The sequence below is a fragment of the Apaloderma vittatum genome, unplaced genomic scaffold (genome assembly GCF_000703405.1).
Source record: "Apaloderma vittatum isolate BGI_N311 unplaced genomic scaffold, ASM70340v1 scaffold30356, whole genome shotgun sequence".
In the NCBI taxonomy this organism is placed as follows: Eukaryota; Metazoa; Chordata; class Aves; order Trogoniformes; family Trogonidae; genus Apaloderma; species Apaloderma vittatum.
This window is the reverse complement of record NW_009721829.1, coordinates 10,333-29,301: the sequence shown is the minus strand read 5'-3', so window position 1 is coordinate 29,301 and position 18,969 is coordinate 10,333. Positions and strand designations below refer to the sequence as shown.

The following is an 18,969-nucleotide window of genomic DNA, read 5'->3' as shown; positions in this document are numbered from 1 at the left end:
TTTGTTGTGGGGGGGGGGGGGGGAAGCCCTAAGCTTGCGCTTTTGTTATTTGCTTTTTGGCTTTGCTTAACTATAAGATTTCCTTAGTGTTCATTTTTCTGCAAGACTAGAAGAAAAAATACAGTGCAAATTCATTATCTATAAAAACAGAAAAAAACCACCTTTTTTTTTTAACCAAATCCTAAGTATATTTTATATCCTGCTAATGTCTTGTAGGTAGAGAACTGAAAGCTTTTTTACAAAGACCTACTTGATAAAAGCTATAGGAATATATATGTATCATGAATCATTCTTTAATTAATAGCTAGTTATTCTAGCTGCTGGAATTTGGATATTGTTAAATTCTTAGAGGTGCCAGGAAGACACTATTTTGCAGGTGAACTTCCACAACCTCCCACAACACAGGAAGGGCAGCAAATAAGTGCAGTGAGATAAAATTACTTTTATCCCAAACTTTTATAAAAGTCACGTAAATAACGTTGAAGTTTATGTATTAGCTAGCCAAGAAAAGCAGGGACATTTTATTTTCTTTTTTTTCAAGTGTACTGCTCTGTTGTCCTTGACTCACCCCGTGGTGCCTGGAGCTAGATGTATTAAAGCAGATATATTAAAGCAGACCTGGGCTTTTTTTCTGCAGAGGTTTCCAGACACACCATACATGATACTGCATTCCAGCTCTAATCAAAGGGCGGCTTTTATTTTCAGACAGATGTAGGTTACTACCTGAGATTTAGACCAAAAAAAAATTGTGGAAAAATAACTTAGGAAATGAAAGTAAATTAAAAGCCAATTTCATAGCAATGGAAATAAATACAAGAGCACCTATTAAAATAGAGCACTGTTTCCTTGGTCTCCGTCTGTTCATACAGGGAGTCGCTATAGGACAGCTGGAAGGTTAAGGTGGATGTTGGATTCTGTTCTTCTTAATGTGCTCCCAGCAATTCAAGTGGTAGTGACCCAGGTTTTCCATCATTGTCGCCTTCTCTAATCTGTCCTGTAAGGTTCTGCATGTCAGTCTTTGTGTGGCAGGCAAGGAAAATCTATCCATTTTAATTGTAGAGAAGGGTATGAAATCACCCTTCATGAGCACTGTCGAAAAGCTTCTGTTCTGAATGGAGCCACCACACTGAAGTGGTGTTAAGAGCTCTCAGTGCAGTTCATTAGAGTGGAATTAACTGAGCGCTGCACTAAGACATCATGGTAATTAATACTAATTTTAACTATTTCCTTATTTTGCTTTCATCGCTGTTTCCACATGCCTCTGCAGACCTTAAGCCAGGCTTACTGCATGCTTGAAAATTCATACCTCTTACTATGCTTTGTAATGCATACAAAGTCTGCCTGAGAAAGTTAACTATTTAGAGCAAGGAGCAGGCGTTGCCTAAGTCCCTTGTTTCTGACATTCAATGGTAGAAATTTCAAGATGAAAATTTTACCCAATATTGAAAATACCCCTTTCTAGGAGGAACGTGGCTTGACGTGCATCTTATCAGCTGATCCTTTTCAGTAGGATTTAATCTAATTGTTTAAATGAGGATTAGCAGAATAGTTGATACTCTACGGCCCAGGTACTAATACTGTAAACTTCTTGTTCTCTTTGGCTGTGAATTTCAATCCTTTCATTCTTCAGTGCTGAGAACAGCCAAAGCCATGAGAGACTTAAGAGTATTTCAACACGAGCCCACTTTCATGTATTCAGACAGATAGAAAAACATGTAGTTCCTGACGTGTAGCCACATTTAAACTGATCTTACATATGAATTGTCAGTTTTCTTATTTTGCACTTAGACTGCGAGGCTGTGTAGAAGCTGCAGTGGCTCTGTTGAAATCCCCAGCAGTTTTACAATATGCTAAGGACAATCAAATATTATTTTAATTAGTAGTTGCCTTTGGTTCCATCATGCTTTATTGGGCCATCAAGTAGCTGAGTCCATGAATCTATATGTTATAAATCTAATGCAGTAAACACCCCAGAATGGAATCTTAATAGCACATAAGCTTGAGACAGCTTGCTGTGAAATTTCCATAAATATCTCTCAAGGGGGTGTAGCAATATGAAGTGCATGAGAAATCAGAGTTTAAAAGAAGCAAACCAGCTGGCTGGTGTTACACACTAAAGTGGAACCCACTTATGTGAATAACTGACATGAATAAAACATTTACATGGCTATATTCCTGAGGGGCTCAACGGCTTTTTCTACCCACCAAGGAAAGCTGTATCTTGTCCATGAATCTTCACCTTAAGGCAATTTTGAAATCACTGTTTTATTCAGGAAATCATTTCTGTCTCTCAGTAAATGACTTTCAATCTACTGGGTTGCTAAGGTCAGTCACAAAGTGCTGGCAAGTCCGACAAAACTACCATTTAGACTGCTGGTGTGTCATAAACTCACATGATTCTGTGCTAGGCATTAAGGTCATGTGTACAAGTTTACCATCAAATAGCAAACAGTAATGTAAGCCTCTCTGAGTTACATCTCAGTATGAATTGGGGAGAATATAATATAAATTAACTCTTACTAGGACAAAAATTACACCAGTAGGATAAAAGGTAGCGATCAGCTTCATTGCTAGCGTAACTGTGCTTTCTTCCTGCTGAAGAGTAAAGGTTGAACCTGGCCTCAGATTTGTTTTAAGACACTTTCAAGTACACCAAGTTAACAGAGGGGACAAGCACTGTTTCATTTTGCATGTAACAATACAATCAGTCATTCATGCATAGCACCACATTCATCCCACATCAATTAATGTGTAATAGAAGCACGTTCCTGGTGCCCATTTCCTCACCAGTCTACATTTGGTATTTCTATTGCTGTTTTTATCAGACAGTTTAGTTTAGAAGAGGGTCAAGATTCTGACCTTGTTTGCTCAAAGTGACGATTGGATGTAGCCTAATGGGTTTTCAGCAGTCCGTTGCAGTTCTAAAATCATAGAATAAAATCATAGGGAAGTCCAGGTTGGAAGGGATGGCTGGAGGTCATCTCATTTAACTGTCTGTTGAAGACCACGTTAGCCAGAGCCCTGTCAAACCAGGGCTGGCGTGTTTCCAGTGAGGGAGATTCCACCACCTATCTGGATACCCAATATCTAGTTTTTCTCACAGTGAAGAATATTTTCTTAATCGAGATGGAATTCCCCCTAAAGCAACTTCTGCCCATTGCTTCTTGTCTGTTGCCATGTATCTCTGTGAGAAGGGTGCCTCCATTTCCTCTATAACTGCCTTTTAAGAATCGGAAGATTTTAATTAGACACCCAGCCCCTGAGCTTTCTGTTCAGTTTTAAATCTAGTCGTGTGGCTGGTTTCACCCAGGCTTCATTCAGCTGTGGTGCTGAATGAGTTTACTAAGTGCTGTAACCTCTATTAGAAGAAAATTTCACTTTTGTTGTATGCTCTGGCATTACAGTCCTCTTGGACGCCGCAGCGCTGCAGCAGTGCAGACGGAAAGTGTGTTCGGTCATTGAGCAGACTTTGTGAATTAGTAACTTCTGGGTTTGCTCTGCAAACAGGAGAAGGAGTCTCTGCAGAACTGCTCTCCCAGTGAAGTATCATATATGCTAATTAATTAACGGTTATACACTGGTGGTTCAGAATCACACAGGAACAGTATAAAAAACCATAGCTGGGACACTTAATTTTTTTCCCAGAAAACCCCTTATGGTTCATCTCTTCCATCCTCCCACTGTGTTCACCTTTAACATATGGCAGCTCTGTATCATGAGACTGGCACCTAAAATTAGGTAGGGCCTTGCTATTCTCCCTCCCACTCCCACCCACTCCTTGCATATGTATACAGTTTGTAAGGACCAGCTGTGAATTTTGCCCCTGTAAACACTGTTTTTCTAGCATTTTAACAGGACTAGGTTCCAACTATTCCGCATTAACTGTTATTTTCCTCAAGAACATTTATCTCAAATTTTCCTGAAAGATAACTAAAACTTCCCAAACATTTTAAACTTTTGAGATCTTTTCCCTTACATGTATTAAGCCCTGGGATGTTTTCTAACTTATAAGAAAAAAGAGGGAAAGCAATATTTGATTTGTGGTTATCTTTTAGAAATTTATTTAAGAATCATAGAAGCCTTTATTGGGAAATATAGAATGTGGTTCATCCTAAGTAGAAGCCTAAAGTCAATACTTGTAAAATCCGGATTAATGAAAATGACACGTGATGTGTGCTGGTAGCTTTTGACGTTGTATCTAACAAATCAGGCTTCCACTTCAAAAGCTATCACATCATACCTACATATTTTATAATATTCTCTTTTGTGTGATTTTGCTTGCGAAGGAACCATCAGTAACTTTTCTGAAAGCTGGGCATTCACAGAAACTGTTTATGATTTTATGACTGAACTAAGAATAGCAAAGCATGTGTGATAGATGAAGAACTTCTGTAGTATAAACATCGATGATTTATAGCGCTAGAGCTAAAGGTATCATCATAAAAGGAAAATAAATCACAGTTGGTTTTACTTACCACGTGCTAAATTGAAAAAAACAAAGCTGTGCTTTTGGTAAGTGCACTCTACACATTTCTGCTGCGTTATAAAGGAAGGACCCCAAACCCAACATACCGAGGTGTCTCTGCTGTCCCATTCTGGTATCTACTAGGATATGACGATATACGAGTTGTCTAAGTAGTGATTGGAGTGGCTCTTCGAGAAGAAATCAAGTTCAAATAAAGAAAGAAAGAAAAGATACAAAGAAACAAAGTTCACATAATAGGAGAGCTGATCTAGAAGTAAACTTCTGTACATTCCACTCAAGTTTCAGTGAGTTCAGAGCAGCAAACTAAGAAAATCCATATTCTGCTGTACAGAACGTGCAATTGAAATCCCCCGGGATTGAATGCAGCACCAGCTCTGCTCCCGACTCCCTGTACAGCTGTAGGCAAGTTAGTTGCACCAGAATTATCAGTTATCAAAATTGTCGTGGTAGGTGTCCCCATATTAATAACTCTGATGCTTTGTGGATAGGAGTGGGTGTTCTGAGCCATGGAGTGCTCTCTGTTTTCACTGAGTTCAAAGAAAGATGCAGCTACTTTGCGTCTTTTAAAAATGGACCTTCCTCTTCTGAAAATTGTACCCCTGAGTTGTTCTGTGTTTAAAGTCCTTGTTGAATGAAGCAAGACTTATTTAAAGACACTGCAGTGATTTAGTGTAAGACGTTTTGCCAACTAAAAATTCATGAAGACTTACAACTAGGCAGGATAAGATGAAAATTTCAAATAATTTCTAAGGTTTACAAATGGTTTATCGCCAGATATTTAGGTTGTGGGGAATTCAGTTTCTCTGATTTTCCTGAAATCTTTTTGCATGACTATAAGGAAAATAATCTCAGATGTAAAACTAGGAAGCTTGGCATTAGATTTTATGGTAACATGAGCTTGTGATACAAGAATGTTTAGACCTTAATCTGCTTTTGGTTGGGCAATTTTATTTTTTTTTCCAGAGAGGTTGTTTGTTTTTTAATATCAAGAACAAAAATGGAGAAAGATTCTTTCAGCTTCCACAGATACTGCGCGCTCTATCCAGGTTCTGGCCTGTCAGATACGGCGTTTTTGCGTGCTATGATACATTCACAAATAAACTGCACCAGAACTTTTATGATGTTCAGTTAGAGACACAGGATTATGAGTAGCTGCATGCATTAAAACAGCACTTTTGGAGTAAGAGCAGTTGGTTAATACTGGGGCGAGAGATTTCAGGTAGCACTTTATAGCTGTGAGAAGCTGGCATATCTTACCAATCAGACCTTTGGGCTTATTCCACCTTGGCTCAGATCCTACTGTTATTACTGGTTTTATTTTAGGTTGGGCCATTTGTTTATTGTTGACAATTCTTAATGATACAGCACACTGTTTGGCTATATAAATCTTCTTCCTCGTGATTACTGCCTTCTGAAATTGCTCATCTATTTCTCTTAGTAGACAAGCGTTTAATCGGTTTAATCAAGGCATAAATAGCAAGACTGTCTTCTGGGGTTTCACTTTATATCCCTCAATCTTTAATTAATACTCGTGCAAAATCTGTGATCCTTGAGGGAAACACAGGAAGCATTTTTGTTGCTTAGGACACAGTTCCATGAGGGGACGAGTGCTTGTTACTGCCAATAGAAGTTAAGGTCACTGCCATCTTCCAGGACCCACCCAGCATCTCCTGGGGGTTACTGGTAAATGTTCTGTCTTCCTTTTGAAATGATGTCTTGAAAGAGGTCTTTCAGGAATTTTAACAAAAAGGGTAAATAAACTCTAGGTGAAGGATTAAGTTTCAGGATCTTCATTCTGTGGCATTGTTCTTTATTTTCCTGTTGCTCTGGCCCTCAGTAGCCTCCAGCCTGCCACTGCCTGGGGTGCCAGCGCTGCGACGGGGGCTTTGCAAAACTTGTGAACTGTGCACAGATCGGTAAAAGCTCCATCAAGCATCAGTACGCTTCAGCCGGACTTTATTGCGTTTTAAAGGGCTAGTGAAGCTGGGGAAGTCAAAAAGTAATATAGGAAAGATGGAAAGTTTAGCAAAATTACTGTTGTGGGGCGTATATTCATTTAGGGAGGAAAATAGGCTTTCTGAGTTGGGATGCAGCTAAATTCTGTTCGGCCCCTTATGAGCAATGGTCCACGTGCATTGTGAGAGTTCGATGAATTGTTTGAGGGTGCATCAAGTCTCCTGACAGATCTCAAACAAATGGGTCTCGTACAAGACTGTTCCTTTTAAAGCTAAGTAACTCTGGTGCACTGGAAGAATTCAGCAAGGTGTTACGAATGTAGTCCCATATCAAAAGGAAAAAAAAAAAAGGAAAAACAAAAACCAAAAAAAAAAGGACAAAAAAATCCCCAAACTTGAACGAATACCACATGACTGCTTTGTAGCTCAGCATTCTGCACGGTGACCTACAGCGGTTCTGTTGTCTTCGGAATTCCCTGCTGGGCTCCAGAGTTTGACCCTAGTTGGAGAATACAATTTAAGGTGAAAAGCATGTTTTCATAATGCTCAAAATCTAACAAAGGTGCAGATGTATTTTTCCATTACTTTTTCTTTGAATTTTCCTTTGACTTTCTTTTGAGTTATTCTTTTCTTAAAAGATTGTCTTAAGTTCTCATTTGAAAAGAAATAGTTTTCTGTGTAAAGAAGTAAGAGCCATAAGGAGGGTAATTATAATAGTATTTTAAATAGTTCTCTACCATTTCTTTGCCAAAAAAATCCCTGTGTTCTCATATTTTCTTTTTCCAAGCTCTAGAATTTGTCCTGCAATTTACTAATGTTAAAAAGACAGAATAAGCTACTGACATATTTCCAGATCAAATGTTTCTGTTTTCTAACAATAAATTTGGCTATCCTCCGATAGCAATGACTTGTTTGCAAACCTAAAAAGTCTTTAAATATTGTTAATTGCTCTGAAAATGTGAAATTAATCTTTTGAACAGGAACATTTGCAAATGGAAAACGTTTTATATTTAGAATTTGTAAGGCTGGCTTTTCAAATATTCCTTTAGCATTCAAAACAGTTTCATTAATTAAGCAAAACCTAGAGGTAGATTTGAATTCCCTCTCACTTTTATTACTGGCCCTAACACAGAAATCAGAGCGGATGTATTTCTAATACAAGAATGTTCTGCAAACCAGTAAATCTGGGATTATCTCTTCGGACTGATTATGTCAAAGCTCTTTAGCCACAGCACTTTTGGAGAGCTAAAAATAAATAGCAGGGGGAGGGGGTTATACATTTATTCCCTACCTAAATAATCTGTGCGTATTGTGTGTGTGCATCTACAATGTGAGACGTGCTATCTGGACTTAATGTTTATTTAAAAGAGTTCTTTTCCTAGTAAGGATTTTGGCAAAGGGTTTAAAACAAATTGTTCTAGTAGAAACATTCATGGGATAAAGCCTAGTGCAAGTTTTAAAAAACTCGAGTTCAAATCAGAAGCATTTGCAGCCGATTGACATTAGAGCAAATTTTGGCCCCGTGTATTTTGAAAATGGATGAAAATTAGATCTTTCTTACCAGTGACTAAAGAACATGATGCTATTGAATATAAACAATTGTAATCCGGATTTCAGCGCCACAGTCCTGCACCGTGAAAGATCTGGAGCATTTTTGCATTTAATGTGTATGAGAACAAACGCAAGTTCTTAACGGCAGTTAGCAGAAAGTTAGGCGTGCTGTCATTTGCCTCCTGGTCCTAAAGTATGTAGGAGGAAAATCTTCTGAAGAATAAACACTTAAAGAATTTTTTAGTTGGTTACATCAAAGACCCATGAACGCTTTTCCAAATAACTCTTCTGCTCCTGTGCAGTTTCTCCCATTTCACAGGACTGATAACTCCGTACTTGTGAGAAGACAGAGCTAAGGTAGACAGCAGGTCAAAACATGCTACACAGGGAAGTTAAATGGGGAAAGATAAAATTTAAAAATAATTTTGTTATTATTTAAATTCAATAATGGATTGCTGAGAAATGGCTTGATAAAAGCAGGCGGTATAAACACTTAAGATATATTGCCTGCAGTATTATTTTACACTGGCAGAGCTGGAATGGATGGAATCCAGTTCATTCATGTCCCATGATTCCGCAGGTATGGGAAGGAGTTCCGTGTCGTTATGCAAATAAATGAAATCACACGCTGGGACTTTAATTTAGAGTGCTATCTTCAGTGTTAAGCCATCCTGACTTAAATTTTTTAATTGAAATAAAAATATATATGGCATTTCCTGACATCATAGAAGACATTGCAGAAAAATACAACAGAGGTGTTTTCCTTAGCAGATTTACAAATATCAGTATTTTCATAATATAAATATGAATACATATGTTTACCTGTGTTGTGGAATAATGGGAATGATGTTCTTGATTGGACAGATTTTATTGACAGATCTCTCAGAAGATTGTAAAAGGGCTCTTTTCATATTCTTCGTGTTGGCTATCATCTGACTTTCTAAAGGTAAATACAGGACATTTTTGGAAAGTAGCTTTCATTCCCAGTAACAATGGTAACATTCTCTTTCTTGGAATGAAAAGATTATTGTACTGCAGAGTGGTCGGTATCTGCTGTGTTGTGTTCTCTGTAGCTACAGGTTGTTCAGGTATGCACTGAAGGACTGGAGTCCATCCGGTGCTGCTCTGACCAAAGAACTTCCTTGGTTTTATGCATAACTGGAGCTTTTGGGTGTGGTTTGTTTGGTTGTTTTCAGGGTTTTTTTAAGGATAAAAACTGAGGATATGGCCTTTATCTTCCACATTCTGTTGCTTCAAATGCAGTAGTAGCTGAGCTCAACATGTGATTTGCGTTAGCATCCTATTTACCTGTTGGTGAACCGTGTCATATCCAACTTTTTCTTAGCTCAGTGTAGTCAAAGGAAAGGTTCTTGAAGGCAGAAAGACAAAAAGACAAAATCTGTCTTGACTTGAAAAGGTAAAGCTGGAGTAGTTCCATCATGGCACTTCTTACTTAATTAAATCAATGCACTTCAAAGGTGAGCATGGGCATGGGCTTTAGGTAGACTGTGTGTCAGAAGTTGTGAGAAGAGCTGTTTGTCCTTTGTGGGGTATATTATCTATACATTATTTTTCAGCTAGTTCTTTTAATGAACCTGCATTACAAAATTCGTCTTTGCACTGACTTGACTGTAAAAACTGTGAATTTATTAGCAAGATTTTTTTTTTAAGTGAAAAGAAGCTATTTCCTTTACCAAGAACACATTATTCCAGAAGGGGGAAGAGGCTGTGCCTTGCCCACACACAGTATGGCTAGCACGCGTGCCACCCGTCACAAGGTGTGCGGGGTTCTCACCCCCAGACAGCAAGCCTATTCCGTTTGTCTGTCCTTACCGAGCCTCGGTCAGGTTCTTCCCATTCATATAGAAGCTTACCAGAAACTATAAAGCAGTTTAGACTGCATGTCAAATGTAGGGTTTGAGCCTTACAAATTAGTACTGACTCCCTTTTATTACGTGTGTAAAGGGTGTGGAGAGCGTCCTGATGTTGGTCTCGAGGGCCTGTAAACAACACCCACTGTGGATGTATTCATCAGCTGTTTTCTGCAGAAAGAGGAATGGCTTAACGATGCTAGAATATTAATTCATGTTCTGACAAACTGAGTGTATTTCTATGATGGGACTCCACCTTGGGCCACCTGCCTCTTGACCACCATGCCTTGGGCTTTAGCTGGTGTGATGGCAACGTTCCTGTTAATGGCAGCGTTAAAACCTCGCCAGCTTGTTGGAGTTTGGAAGACTTTGCTCGTGTGGGCTGTTGCTGGGTTAAGTGTCTGCAGCTCCATTAACAGGAACTGTCACTGCTCTGAATCAGGAGTCACTTACAAAGGCATTGTCTGTAATGTACTGGGAATTGAGACCTTCAGTCCGGGTTCTAGCACTCAGAAGACTCCATGTTTTGTTTGTAAAAATCTCATGGTTAGCGAGAAAAGAGAATTCTGTATTTGAAAGTTATGTAATGATCGTTACAGCTCCAGGCTCCATCTGGCATTTCTTGCTTTGAGGTTGGTAAACCTCTTTTTTTTTTTTTCCCTCTTGTTTCTCTTTAGCCACGTGACACAGACAACGTCATGGATCCATCCCGTGACAAGCGCGCTAAGCTTGCTTTGCTCTGAGGACGACGATGATGGAAGAAGAGAGCTTCCCCAGTCCAAGAGCTGAGCTGTCTGTGGACAGAGAGTAGTTTGTCTGGTTTTTATATGTTAGTGAAAAGGTGCACACTCTTTAGCCCATGTACTTTCTAGTCTAATCTAATAGTACCTGGTGTTTCTTCCCTTCAGGTCAGAGGAAGTTCTGCTGTTTTTCAGGTGGGTTTACAGCTGGGTGCTACACCAGAGCAGGCACTGCAGAAGTCCCCCTTCTGCCCCAGGTCGGTGTGCAGGGACCAGTCTTGTTTTAGGGCCAAATCCAGTCTTTCCACAGCTTCTCTGTTGGCAGAACTCCTCTGACCTGAAGTCAATTTTTCAGAGCTTTGACCAGCACGGGAGTTAAGGTGGGACTGACCATTGCTTGTAATTTCACGATGAATTCCGGGTAACGATTGACTGAAAGATGCATCATGAGCTTTTTTCTTTTTTTTAAACCAACGCTAGTGAGTGTAAGGTAGATACCTTCTCTTTAACTACTGAAAATTGTTATTATTATGGAAGAAATTGGCAAATAAGTTTTGCTAATAGAAATGTAGCAACTTATTACAAGTATTGGAGACCTGATGATATTTAAAATAAATATTTTATTAAGATTGGTGGTTTAGCTTTAGGAAAATGAATCTTTGCTAAGTTGTCAAGTAAAAAGAAACCGGTTCGGTAGAGGACACCGTACTCTTGTCAACAATATGAGGCAAGAATGACAATTATTCTACTTTTGTACTCTGCTAAACTGATACATACATGCATCAAATACTTCAGTGGAAGCTGTGAAGTTTCAAGTACAATGAAACCTGTGAAACCACCTCCAGGATCAGCAGAAATCAGTCACCTCCTCAAAGTTAGTCTTTAAGTAGAACAAAATCATTTTGAACGCATTGGTGATGATTTAAAGAGGATAAAGAAAATGATGGGGGGTGCTAGTGCGAAGTAATGAACAGGTTTCACTGTACCTCAGTAGGACAGGATATTTTAAATCTCATTATTCAGAGCACAGTGTATGATGTCAGCTTTGTCAAATATATGATCCTATGCTACGTTTTTCTGGAGGTTCTTGATGTATGTGTGTATGTGTATAATATGTATGGTAGGTGTTGATTAATGAATGAATGAATGAAAGACCTGAAACTTTGCGAAGCACTGGTGATGTGCCGTAGGAAAACCCTATCTCTGACCTCCAGTCCAAGAAGGAGAACGGGATTGTAACAGCGTGCAGGAGGCACCGGCTGCAATCTGCGTTTTTCACTTAAGGACTTCAGAACCTCCCCGGAAAGGTTGAGGCACGTTCTGATCCAGGTCACCTCGGTGGGCCCATGCGAAGGGGTGAGGCTGTGCAATCCCGTGTTCCTGGGCAGGTGTGGCGTTGCATTTAAACATCCTTGTGCTCTGGGGAATGGGCAGAAGGTCCAGACCCGTTTGCAGCTGTGGTGCCTGTGCCACACTGCCCTTCGCATGACAGAGCTGAGCCAGGTGCAGCACGCTGTAGCTGTTGATCCTGTTGAATCAAAAATAATACAGCTTGGTTTTAAAGCCCAAGTCTCTTCTTTGAGTAGCAGGGCAGGGATCTACTGCGTTTGGCCTGTAAGCCAGGACAATCGGCAAATGTTCTTCCTGGGGGAACAAAGTGCAGCTCACAGAAGAGTTTTTGCAGGCGTTTCTGGAAGTAGTTGTCAGGATATAGTGAATAAGCACATAGGAAAAAATTGTTTTGGACTTCTAACTAGGTCAGAGCCAAATTACCCATGAATCTACACAGGTGGTGTGGATTAGGAAGAAGAGCTTGCTCAGCAGACCCGCAGCAACTTATATTTCTGAGAAAACTTCTCATAGCAATAACACTTAAATGCTTTAGCCATAGCTTGCTCCAGTAGCTCCTACGTGCTTCACAGCCTCCTTTGTGTTCCCGGAGAACACAATCTGAAGGGACAGAGCACGTGCTTCAGTTTCAGGGTTGGACACTGCAGAGGCATTTTTATTTCAATCCCTTTTCTGAGAATGGCATGGGCTCATGACCCACAGAGGATATATATAATGTATTAATTCCTTGCAATATTTGCTGTAGCCTCAGTAGTCATTTGGATGATTTATGACAGGCACAGTTCATACTCCCTTGCTATCCAAATCGCATACAGGTTCCAGTTTTCCAATCCTGTTTGAATCTCCACTTGACCCTCGCGGCACCGATTTATCCTGCTGGTGGCTTTGTGACAAGCGAGCTGGGCGTTTCAAATAGGAGAAGCTATTTAGGGACAGAGGCTCTGGATCAGGCAGGCTGCATGAGCAGAGAGACTTTACAGAGAGCAATTTCAAGCTGTCCTTCTGTTGGATCAGCCGGAGGAGGACAGTTATGCCCGTCCCAGAGAGCTGGTAGCGCTCCCCAGCTCCGAGCGTGCCGTGCCCAGGCTGCTGCGCACGAGGCGGGCAGAAAACCGATGCTGGCCATCTGCCCGCTCTGCTTACTGTCTCCACCCACAGATGAGAACATTTCAGAAACTTGGAGACTCTTTCTCCCTCTCTCTTAGAAATTTGCCTAGAAATTAAAGATGTTAGAAATAGCTCTCTGCATCTAGCTAGCTTCTTCTCCGGTAAGCATTACCTCTTCAGATAATCCGTTAGTTCAAATTCTCTGTCACTGAGACTACATTTTCATACCTACAATCTCCAAATGTTCTCATCTATTTTTGTACTCTGGCATACTTGTTTCCTAGGTTATTTCTCTCTGTCTCCCCTTGTCTCTTCCTTTCTGTGAAATAGTTTGTGAAATTATCTTGATTAAGCCAAACTGTCTATATTGAGAAAATGGTTGTAGGATAACTTAAGAATTTGTAAAGAGCAGTTGTCAAAATACGCAACATTGTAAACAACAACTTTTCATTTGTATTCCAGAATAAAAAATAATAAGTGGAAAATAAATGAAAGTGTGTGTTACATCGTTTAAAATAATGAAGCTACAGCTTTATAAGGGAATGGCCATAAATCCTGTACCCCTATTTATTTTCCATGTAACGGTGACACTGTGAAAAGTACTGTTCTGGTACATGCTAGCGTTAATCTTTACCTGAATACTTGCACCACGCTGCCCTTCAAATACTGAAAATAGTCCACTTAATTTTAAATGGCACATTGTCCCCTCAAAGCAAGTAGCTCAACTCAAATACCTAGGCAGGCATATTAGATACTCAGCTGCGCAGGTGCCACATAACTTCCTTGTAACATTACTCAGAGTCTCAGTGATCCTTTCATCAACACCACATACACACCTGTCTGTGAGCTGCCCATTCCATAAACATCACTTAAATATTCACGCAGAGGTCAGGTCTGTGCTGGCAGGGGCACAGCCCCGCTGCCACTGACGGCTGCGCTCTGGTTTTCCGCAGTAACGTCTATAGAAAGGAAACAGCTATTCTGTAAGCAAATCCATAAAGCCTCTGTAGATCTTTACGATCAGTCGGGGCGGGGAACAACATTTGCTATTTGCACACAGGCATTTAATGCAAAGCCAGGACCACCTTGGACAAGATCTCACAGCACTAAATCTGACACCGGTTTCATCTGGAGCCTTAGGGACGCCCGTGGGTCTGCAGCAGAGCCAGGCTCTGTACAGAGAATTTCACTGTGCTTCTCAAGCAGTGGTACTCTCAGAGGATGATCCTACACAGCTTTTGTCTAGAAAGCCCCGTTTAACACTGTCCACTTTCAAACCATAACTGATGAGACTGCTGTTCCCTTCCATACTCAAAAATATTTGTGGTGGTAGAAATCTCTTCTGCGCTTCAGCATACAGGCTCCAGTGACAGAAAATGCTTGCTTAGGTAATTAAACAGTACAAATCACTTCATCATCTCCGTGGGCTACTCAGGCTATCGAATTGGCTCACGGTGACCTCCTAGAGCTGTCGTAGGCACATAATGGGGCAAAACCCCAATGGTCAGCCACGGAGAGAGAGAGAACAAATCTCCCTTTTCTGGCTCTAACATAAAATATTCTCAGAATTACCAAACCCCAACTTTTAAAGGAAGCTGAAAAAGCAAATCAGGTTTGCTACAACTCCTGTGCAGGTCTCTGTGGAGCCTCACCTGCTCCCCATGGCTGTAGTTTAAGGAACAGAAGCTAATAGTGTCCTGTCTAGAAAGAAGTTGGAGGCTTTAGCCTCTACTGTAGGTTAAGGAGTAAGAAATTACTTACACTGAGAAATACAGTAAAATAGGGGTCATTCCCGTGACTTAGCCTTTTAACTAGCTTGTTTACTTCAGAATGTATTTGTTTTGCGGGGTCTGTTGGGTGGCCTCATCTGCTCCAGAGTTACCTCGAGCAGCCGCTGCCAGGGAGAGCCGGGTTTCACCGCCTGCGTTTTGCTGTGGAGGATAAACCTGACAAGCCAGAGTACTGAGAGACAGGTTCAGTCAAGCAGAGTGTTTGACGCAGGGCGATCTATCCCACGCAGCTTTCACCATCTATTTAAATGCTTCTCGTGACGAGCTGCTCTATGAACCTGAAACAAATGGTTTGGTCGATTCCTTTAAGCCTGTTCCTGGCATGCAGGAGGGTGTCTGTTGGCATTGAGTTAAGGCAAGGAAAATCCTTTAAGAAAAATGTTTGCAGCTGTGGCACAGGCCAGGCTGCGCAGGACTGACTAGTGGGAAAGGCTTTCCTGAAGCTCAGGAAATGCTGTCATGACTGGGCCTGTGGCATCTTGACTTTTCTAAGAGCTGATGGGTTTCTCAACACTCAGCTCAAGAAACTCAGTCAGAAACATCAACGCTTACTCGGAACCAAGCACCAAAATTCAGCGGCAGTTTTGCAAATAGTGCTCTGAGTGGCTTTTGGATGGCTCCACTTTAAGTCAGTAGCAAAACTTTCAGTCAGCTGAGCAGCCTTTGTTCGCTCCTGGTCCTCATGTAGGGCCGGTACTGCCCCAAGGAGCACCAGCCTCCCCATCAGCTGCTGGCGAGGAGCACAGCCACAGCGGTTCAAGTAGAGGCACCTGTCAGCTCAGCTTAAAGAAGCTGACGGAGTTAATGGGAATTAGGCACCTAACCCACTTAGATGCTGCTATAAATGCTGCTAGGCATGTTTAGGTACCTAAATACCTTCGTAAATCTTTCCCCTTGCTGCTCACAATGATAGTGTACCAAAACTCAAACGGTAATGAATAAAGCCTGACCTTTGTCCTCTGTAACCAGCTTTGCCTTTCCCTGGGGATTGTTTTCATATAATACTAAAAATACCAGCCATCTCGGTGGTTTTGCCATCAAGATTCTGTTCATATTTTTGGTGGCTTGATTATTAATTGCTCATTCTAGATTTTTTCCCCAGCCAGTGGCTGATGTTGTCCTCGATTTAACAGGTTGATATTTTCATAACACTCTTTTAACACAAGATAATTTATTACAAGATAAGAATATAGAGTTCTCTTCCCACAAAGATGCAGTGAGGTTTGTATGACTCATCATTGTCATATAGTTGAAAAAAATGGAATAGGCCAAAATCAGTTACAAAGAGAGCCGCATGTTTCCAAATACGAGAATGGGAGTTTGAAATCTAATAACCAATACTGATTCTGTCCCCACAGTACAGTATCTGAAGCAATCCCTAATTACTTAAAGCTGTTGATTTAAAGAGAGTAGATGAAAAAAAAATTTTTTCCCTCCTGCTCGCAGTTACATTTGGGGACGTTAGTGTGTCCCCTGCAGATTCTGTCCCTGAAGCCATAAGGTCATGTTCAAGCTGATGTAGACAACCAGGATTTCCATTTACAACTTCCAGGATTGGCTCTGCTTAAATATGTACAGGGTTAGCTAATGGGTAAGGATATTATTTTCTTGCATTTGAGCATTTCTATCTTCTAGGTTCAGCTATTCTCAGCCTCGCAGAAAGGCTCGTGATCTGTGTAGTAGCTACAGGGGTGCTCAAGACTCACTGAACTCAGCCCAGCGTCTTTTCCAAAACACACCTAAGCTTCAAGTTATGAATGATACTGATGAACAGAGATTTTTGAACTGCAGCTACAGGGTGCCTTAGTATTCACTGGGGGCTGCAAAGAAGGGAGCTGTTTTCTAAAATGGTCACTCGGCGAGAAAGAATCCAGCTTCTCAGGACAGTCGTTATGGAGAACAGCGGTTTGGTTGCTTGGCTTCTTGGCTAACAGAACCATGAAAAATTGGTAGTTTTGCTGCTGCTTTGGGTAAGTCATTATTTCAACCTGACCCCCCAAAAGCCACACACGGATCAGAAATGTCTTAATCTCTTTTTAATACCTTCCTCTTTCACTGTTAAGCAGTCAATATTTCCCTGTGGCCCAATTGTAATTATCACCAAGAACAATCCTTGGTCTGGTGCATGAAGAAAACTCATTATAACATATTATTAAAGCGGAAAAAGAAAATCATGTTTGTGGCCTAAAATAAAAAATATAACAATAATAGTGCTGATAGGGGAAAGAGAAAGGATCTTAGGAAATGCAAAGCATTGGGATTCCTTCTGATGTTTTCATTTTTACTCCAAAGCCTGGCAATGCATTTCTTTCCAACCCCAATGGCCTGAGAAAGCCAAGAGCACCGAGATCCCCAGGGATGGCAAAGCTTTTGGTCCCCAAGCAGCAGGAGGAACTGCATGTCTGAATCTCGAGTCTGTGCCATCAGGGACCGTAGCGTCAGGTACCGTAATGAGTCACCGTGGGGGTTACACGATCCAAGTCAAAGACAACTGTACATAATTGATGTCATGGGATGAGCAGGAGCAGAGAAGCCCATTAAGGAAGCTGCTTGTCACTCTCACATCGTATTATTCCTTCAAATTGAATACAGAAGTGTTGTAAATAATAAAGAGGAACTGGAAATAGGATGCCAACAGGGTTAAAATATGACTGTCTTGTTATTTGGTTATTTGAAAGATGCAGCCAAAACTGAATCATTTTGTTATTAAAGGAAAATGTGTAAATATAATTAATCTCATTCATTTCTCTGTCTGCACTTCTTTGGCAGTGTAGTCTAGTCACTTGAGCCTTAACTCTCTCTGTGTGTGCTTAACCCATTCTCATTTTAGATGCTGAAGTAGGGTGGTGACACAGGCTCTGGTGTTCCAGTCACCAGAGTCCCACAGTGAATGATATAAAAACCAAAAATCAAATGAACAGTAGATGGGAACTAACAGGAAAGTCCTGTGGTTGGCTGATGACAACAGAAAAGTCTGTTTTGCTGCTGTGCTCAGAGACTGGTTAGCACAACACTGAATTCTTTTCAGTCTGCGTTGGTTATCAGTGCTTGTCCTGACTGTTACGTACACACAAATTAACCTACTTCCAGTGAATACAGTTTCTGCAAAGCAAAGGAAAAGACCTTAGTAACTTTACCACATTCATAAAAATATCAGTTCTCTAAGAACATCCATTAGCCATGGGCAATGAATTTTTGTTCCGGCACAAGTGGGTGCTACAAGAGGGCTCCTCCAGGGCTCGCCCAGAGAGGTGAGCAGCACAGCGGGCTGAGCACCACTTCGGTCCCTGATGTGGCCCAGAAAAATGGCTGCTCTCCAAGTAAAGAGATGGATCCAGCTTCTTTTTTTGCTACAGCCAAAGGGAAAGGCAAGCGAAGGGACTCTGCACCTGGGAGTGAAGGTGTTGGCACCGGGTCAGTGCCTCATCACGTCCTTGAAACTGCTGTGCGTGAGAGCCGGTTCCTGAGAACGGGTCAGTACCGGGTAAGCTCTTCCTTGCCCTAACAACTGGTAGCTTATTGTGAAGTCCTCAATTCAAAAATTAAAAACCAAGATTGTTCTGTAAAGGTACTGACAAACAGTAGCTCCAGGCAGGAAGGTTAAATAAGTAGAGACACGCACAGAAGCGTCTGTAATTCCGTGTTAAAACCGAGGCCACAGCAGAGCCTCCTGCCTCGTTTTGTACCAGCTGCATTCCGTAGTTGGTCACGCTACTGATGCCAACACAACCTCCATCTCTAGCCCTCCTCATGCCCTGCCTGGTTCTGAACGCTGCCCCGGCGGGAAGCAGCTCTCGGCTGCCTTTTCCCCGGCATCTGCCATGTTTCCAGGAGAAGGGCTGCAGCTCTGACAGCTCCTGAGCAGGTCAGTGGAGCCTGCAGTAATCCCAAACACCTGAGCTGAGCTGCACGGCTCCGCCGTGGAGGCTCAAGGCTTTAAGAGCAGGGAAGGACAGGGAGGCAGCGGGGCGTACGTGCCTTGCGTCGTGTGTCCCTGCCAGGGCTGAAGCCTAATTGGATTTCACAAATGTGACTTCTGTGTCTCTTGAGCACAAAGCCAAATTAAGCCTCAAGAAGTTTCGAATAAAGCCCTACCTGAAAGTTTGCCTCAAAAGGAAA

The 18,969-nt window shown here is 41.3% G+C and overlaps 1 protein-coding gene across 1 annotated transcript in view; it reads left to right on the top strand.

The window, feature by feature from the left end:
* STXBP4 (syntaxin binding protein 4) overlaps positions 1-10,652 on the top strand; it is a 58,518-nt gene extending 47,866 nt beyond the window's left edge. Inside the window, exon 22 of the mRNA XM_009871547.1 lies at positions 10,541-10,652. Coding sequence (XP_009869849.1) covers positions 10,541-10,652 — 112 coding nt within the window. The remainder of the gene's footprint in view (positions 1-10,540) is intronic.
* The last annotated feature ends 8,317 nt before the right edge of the window (positions 10,653-18,969 follow it).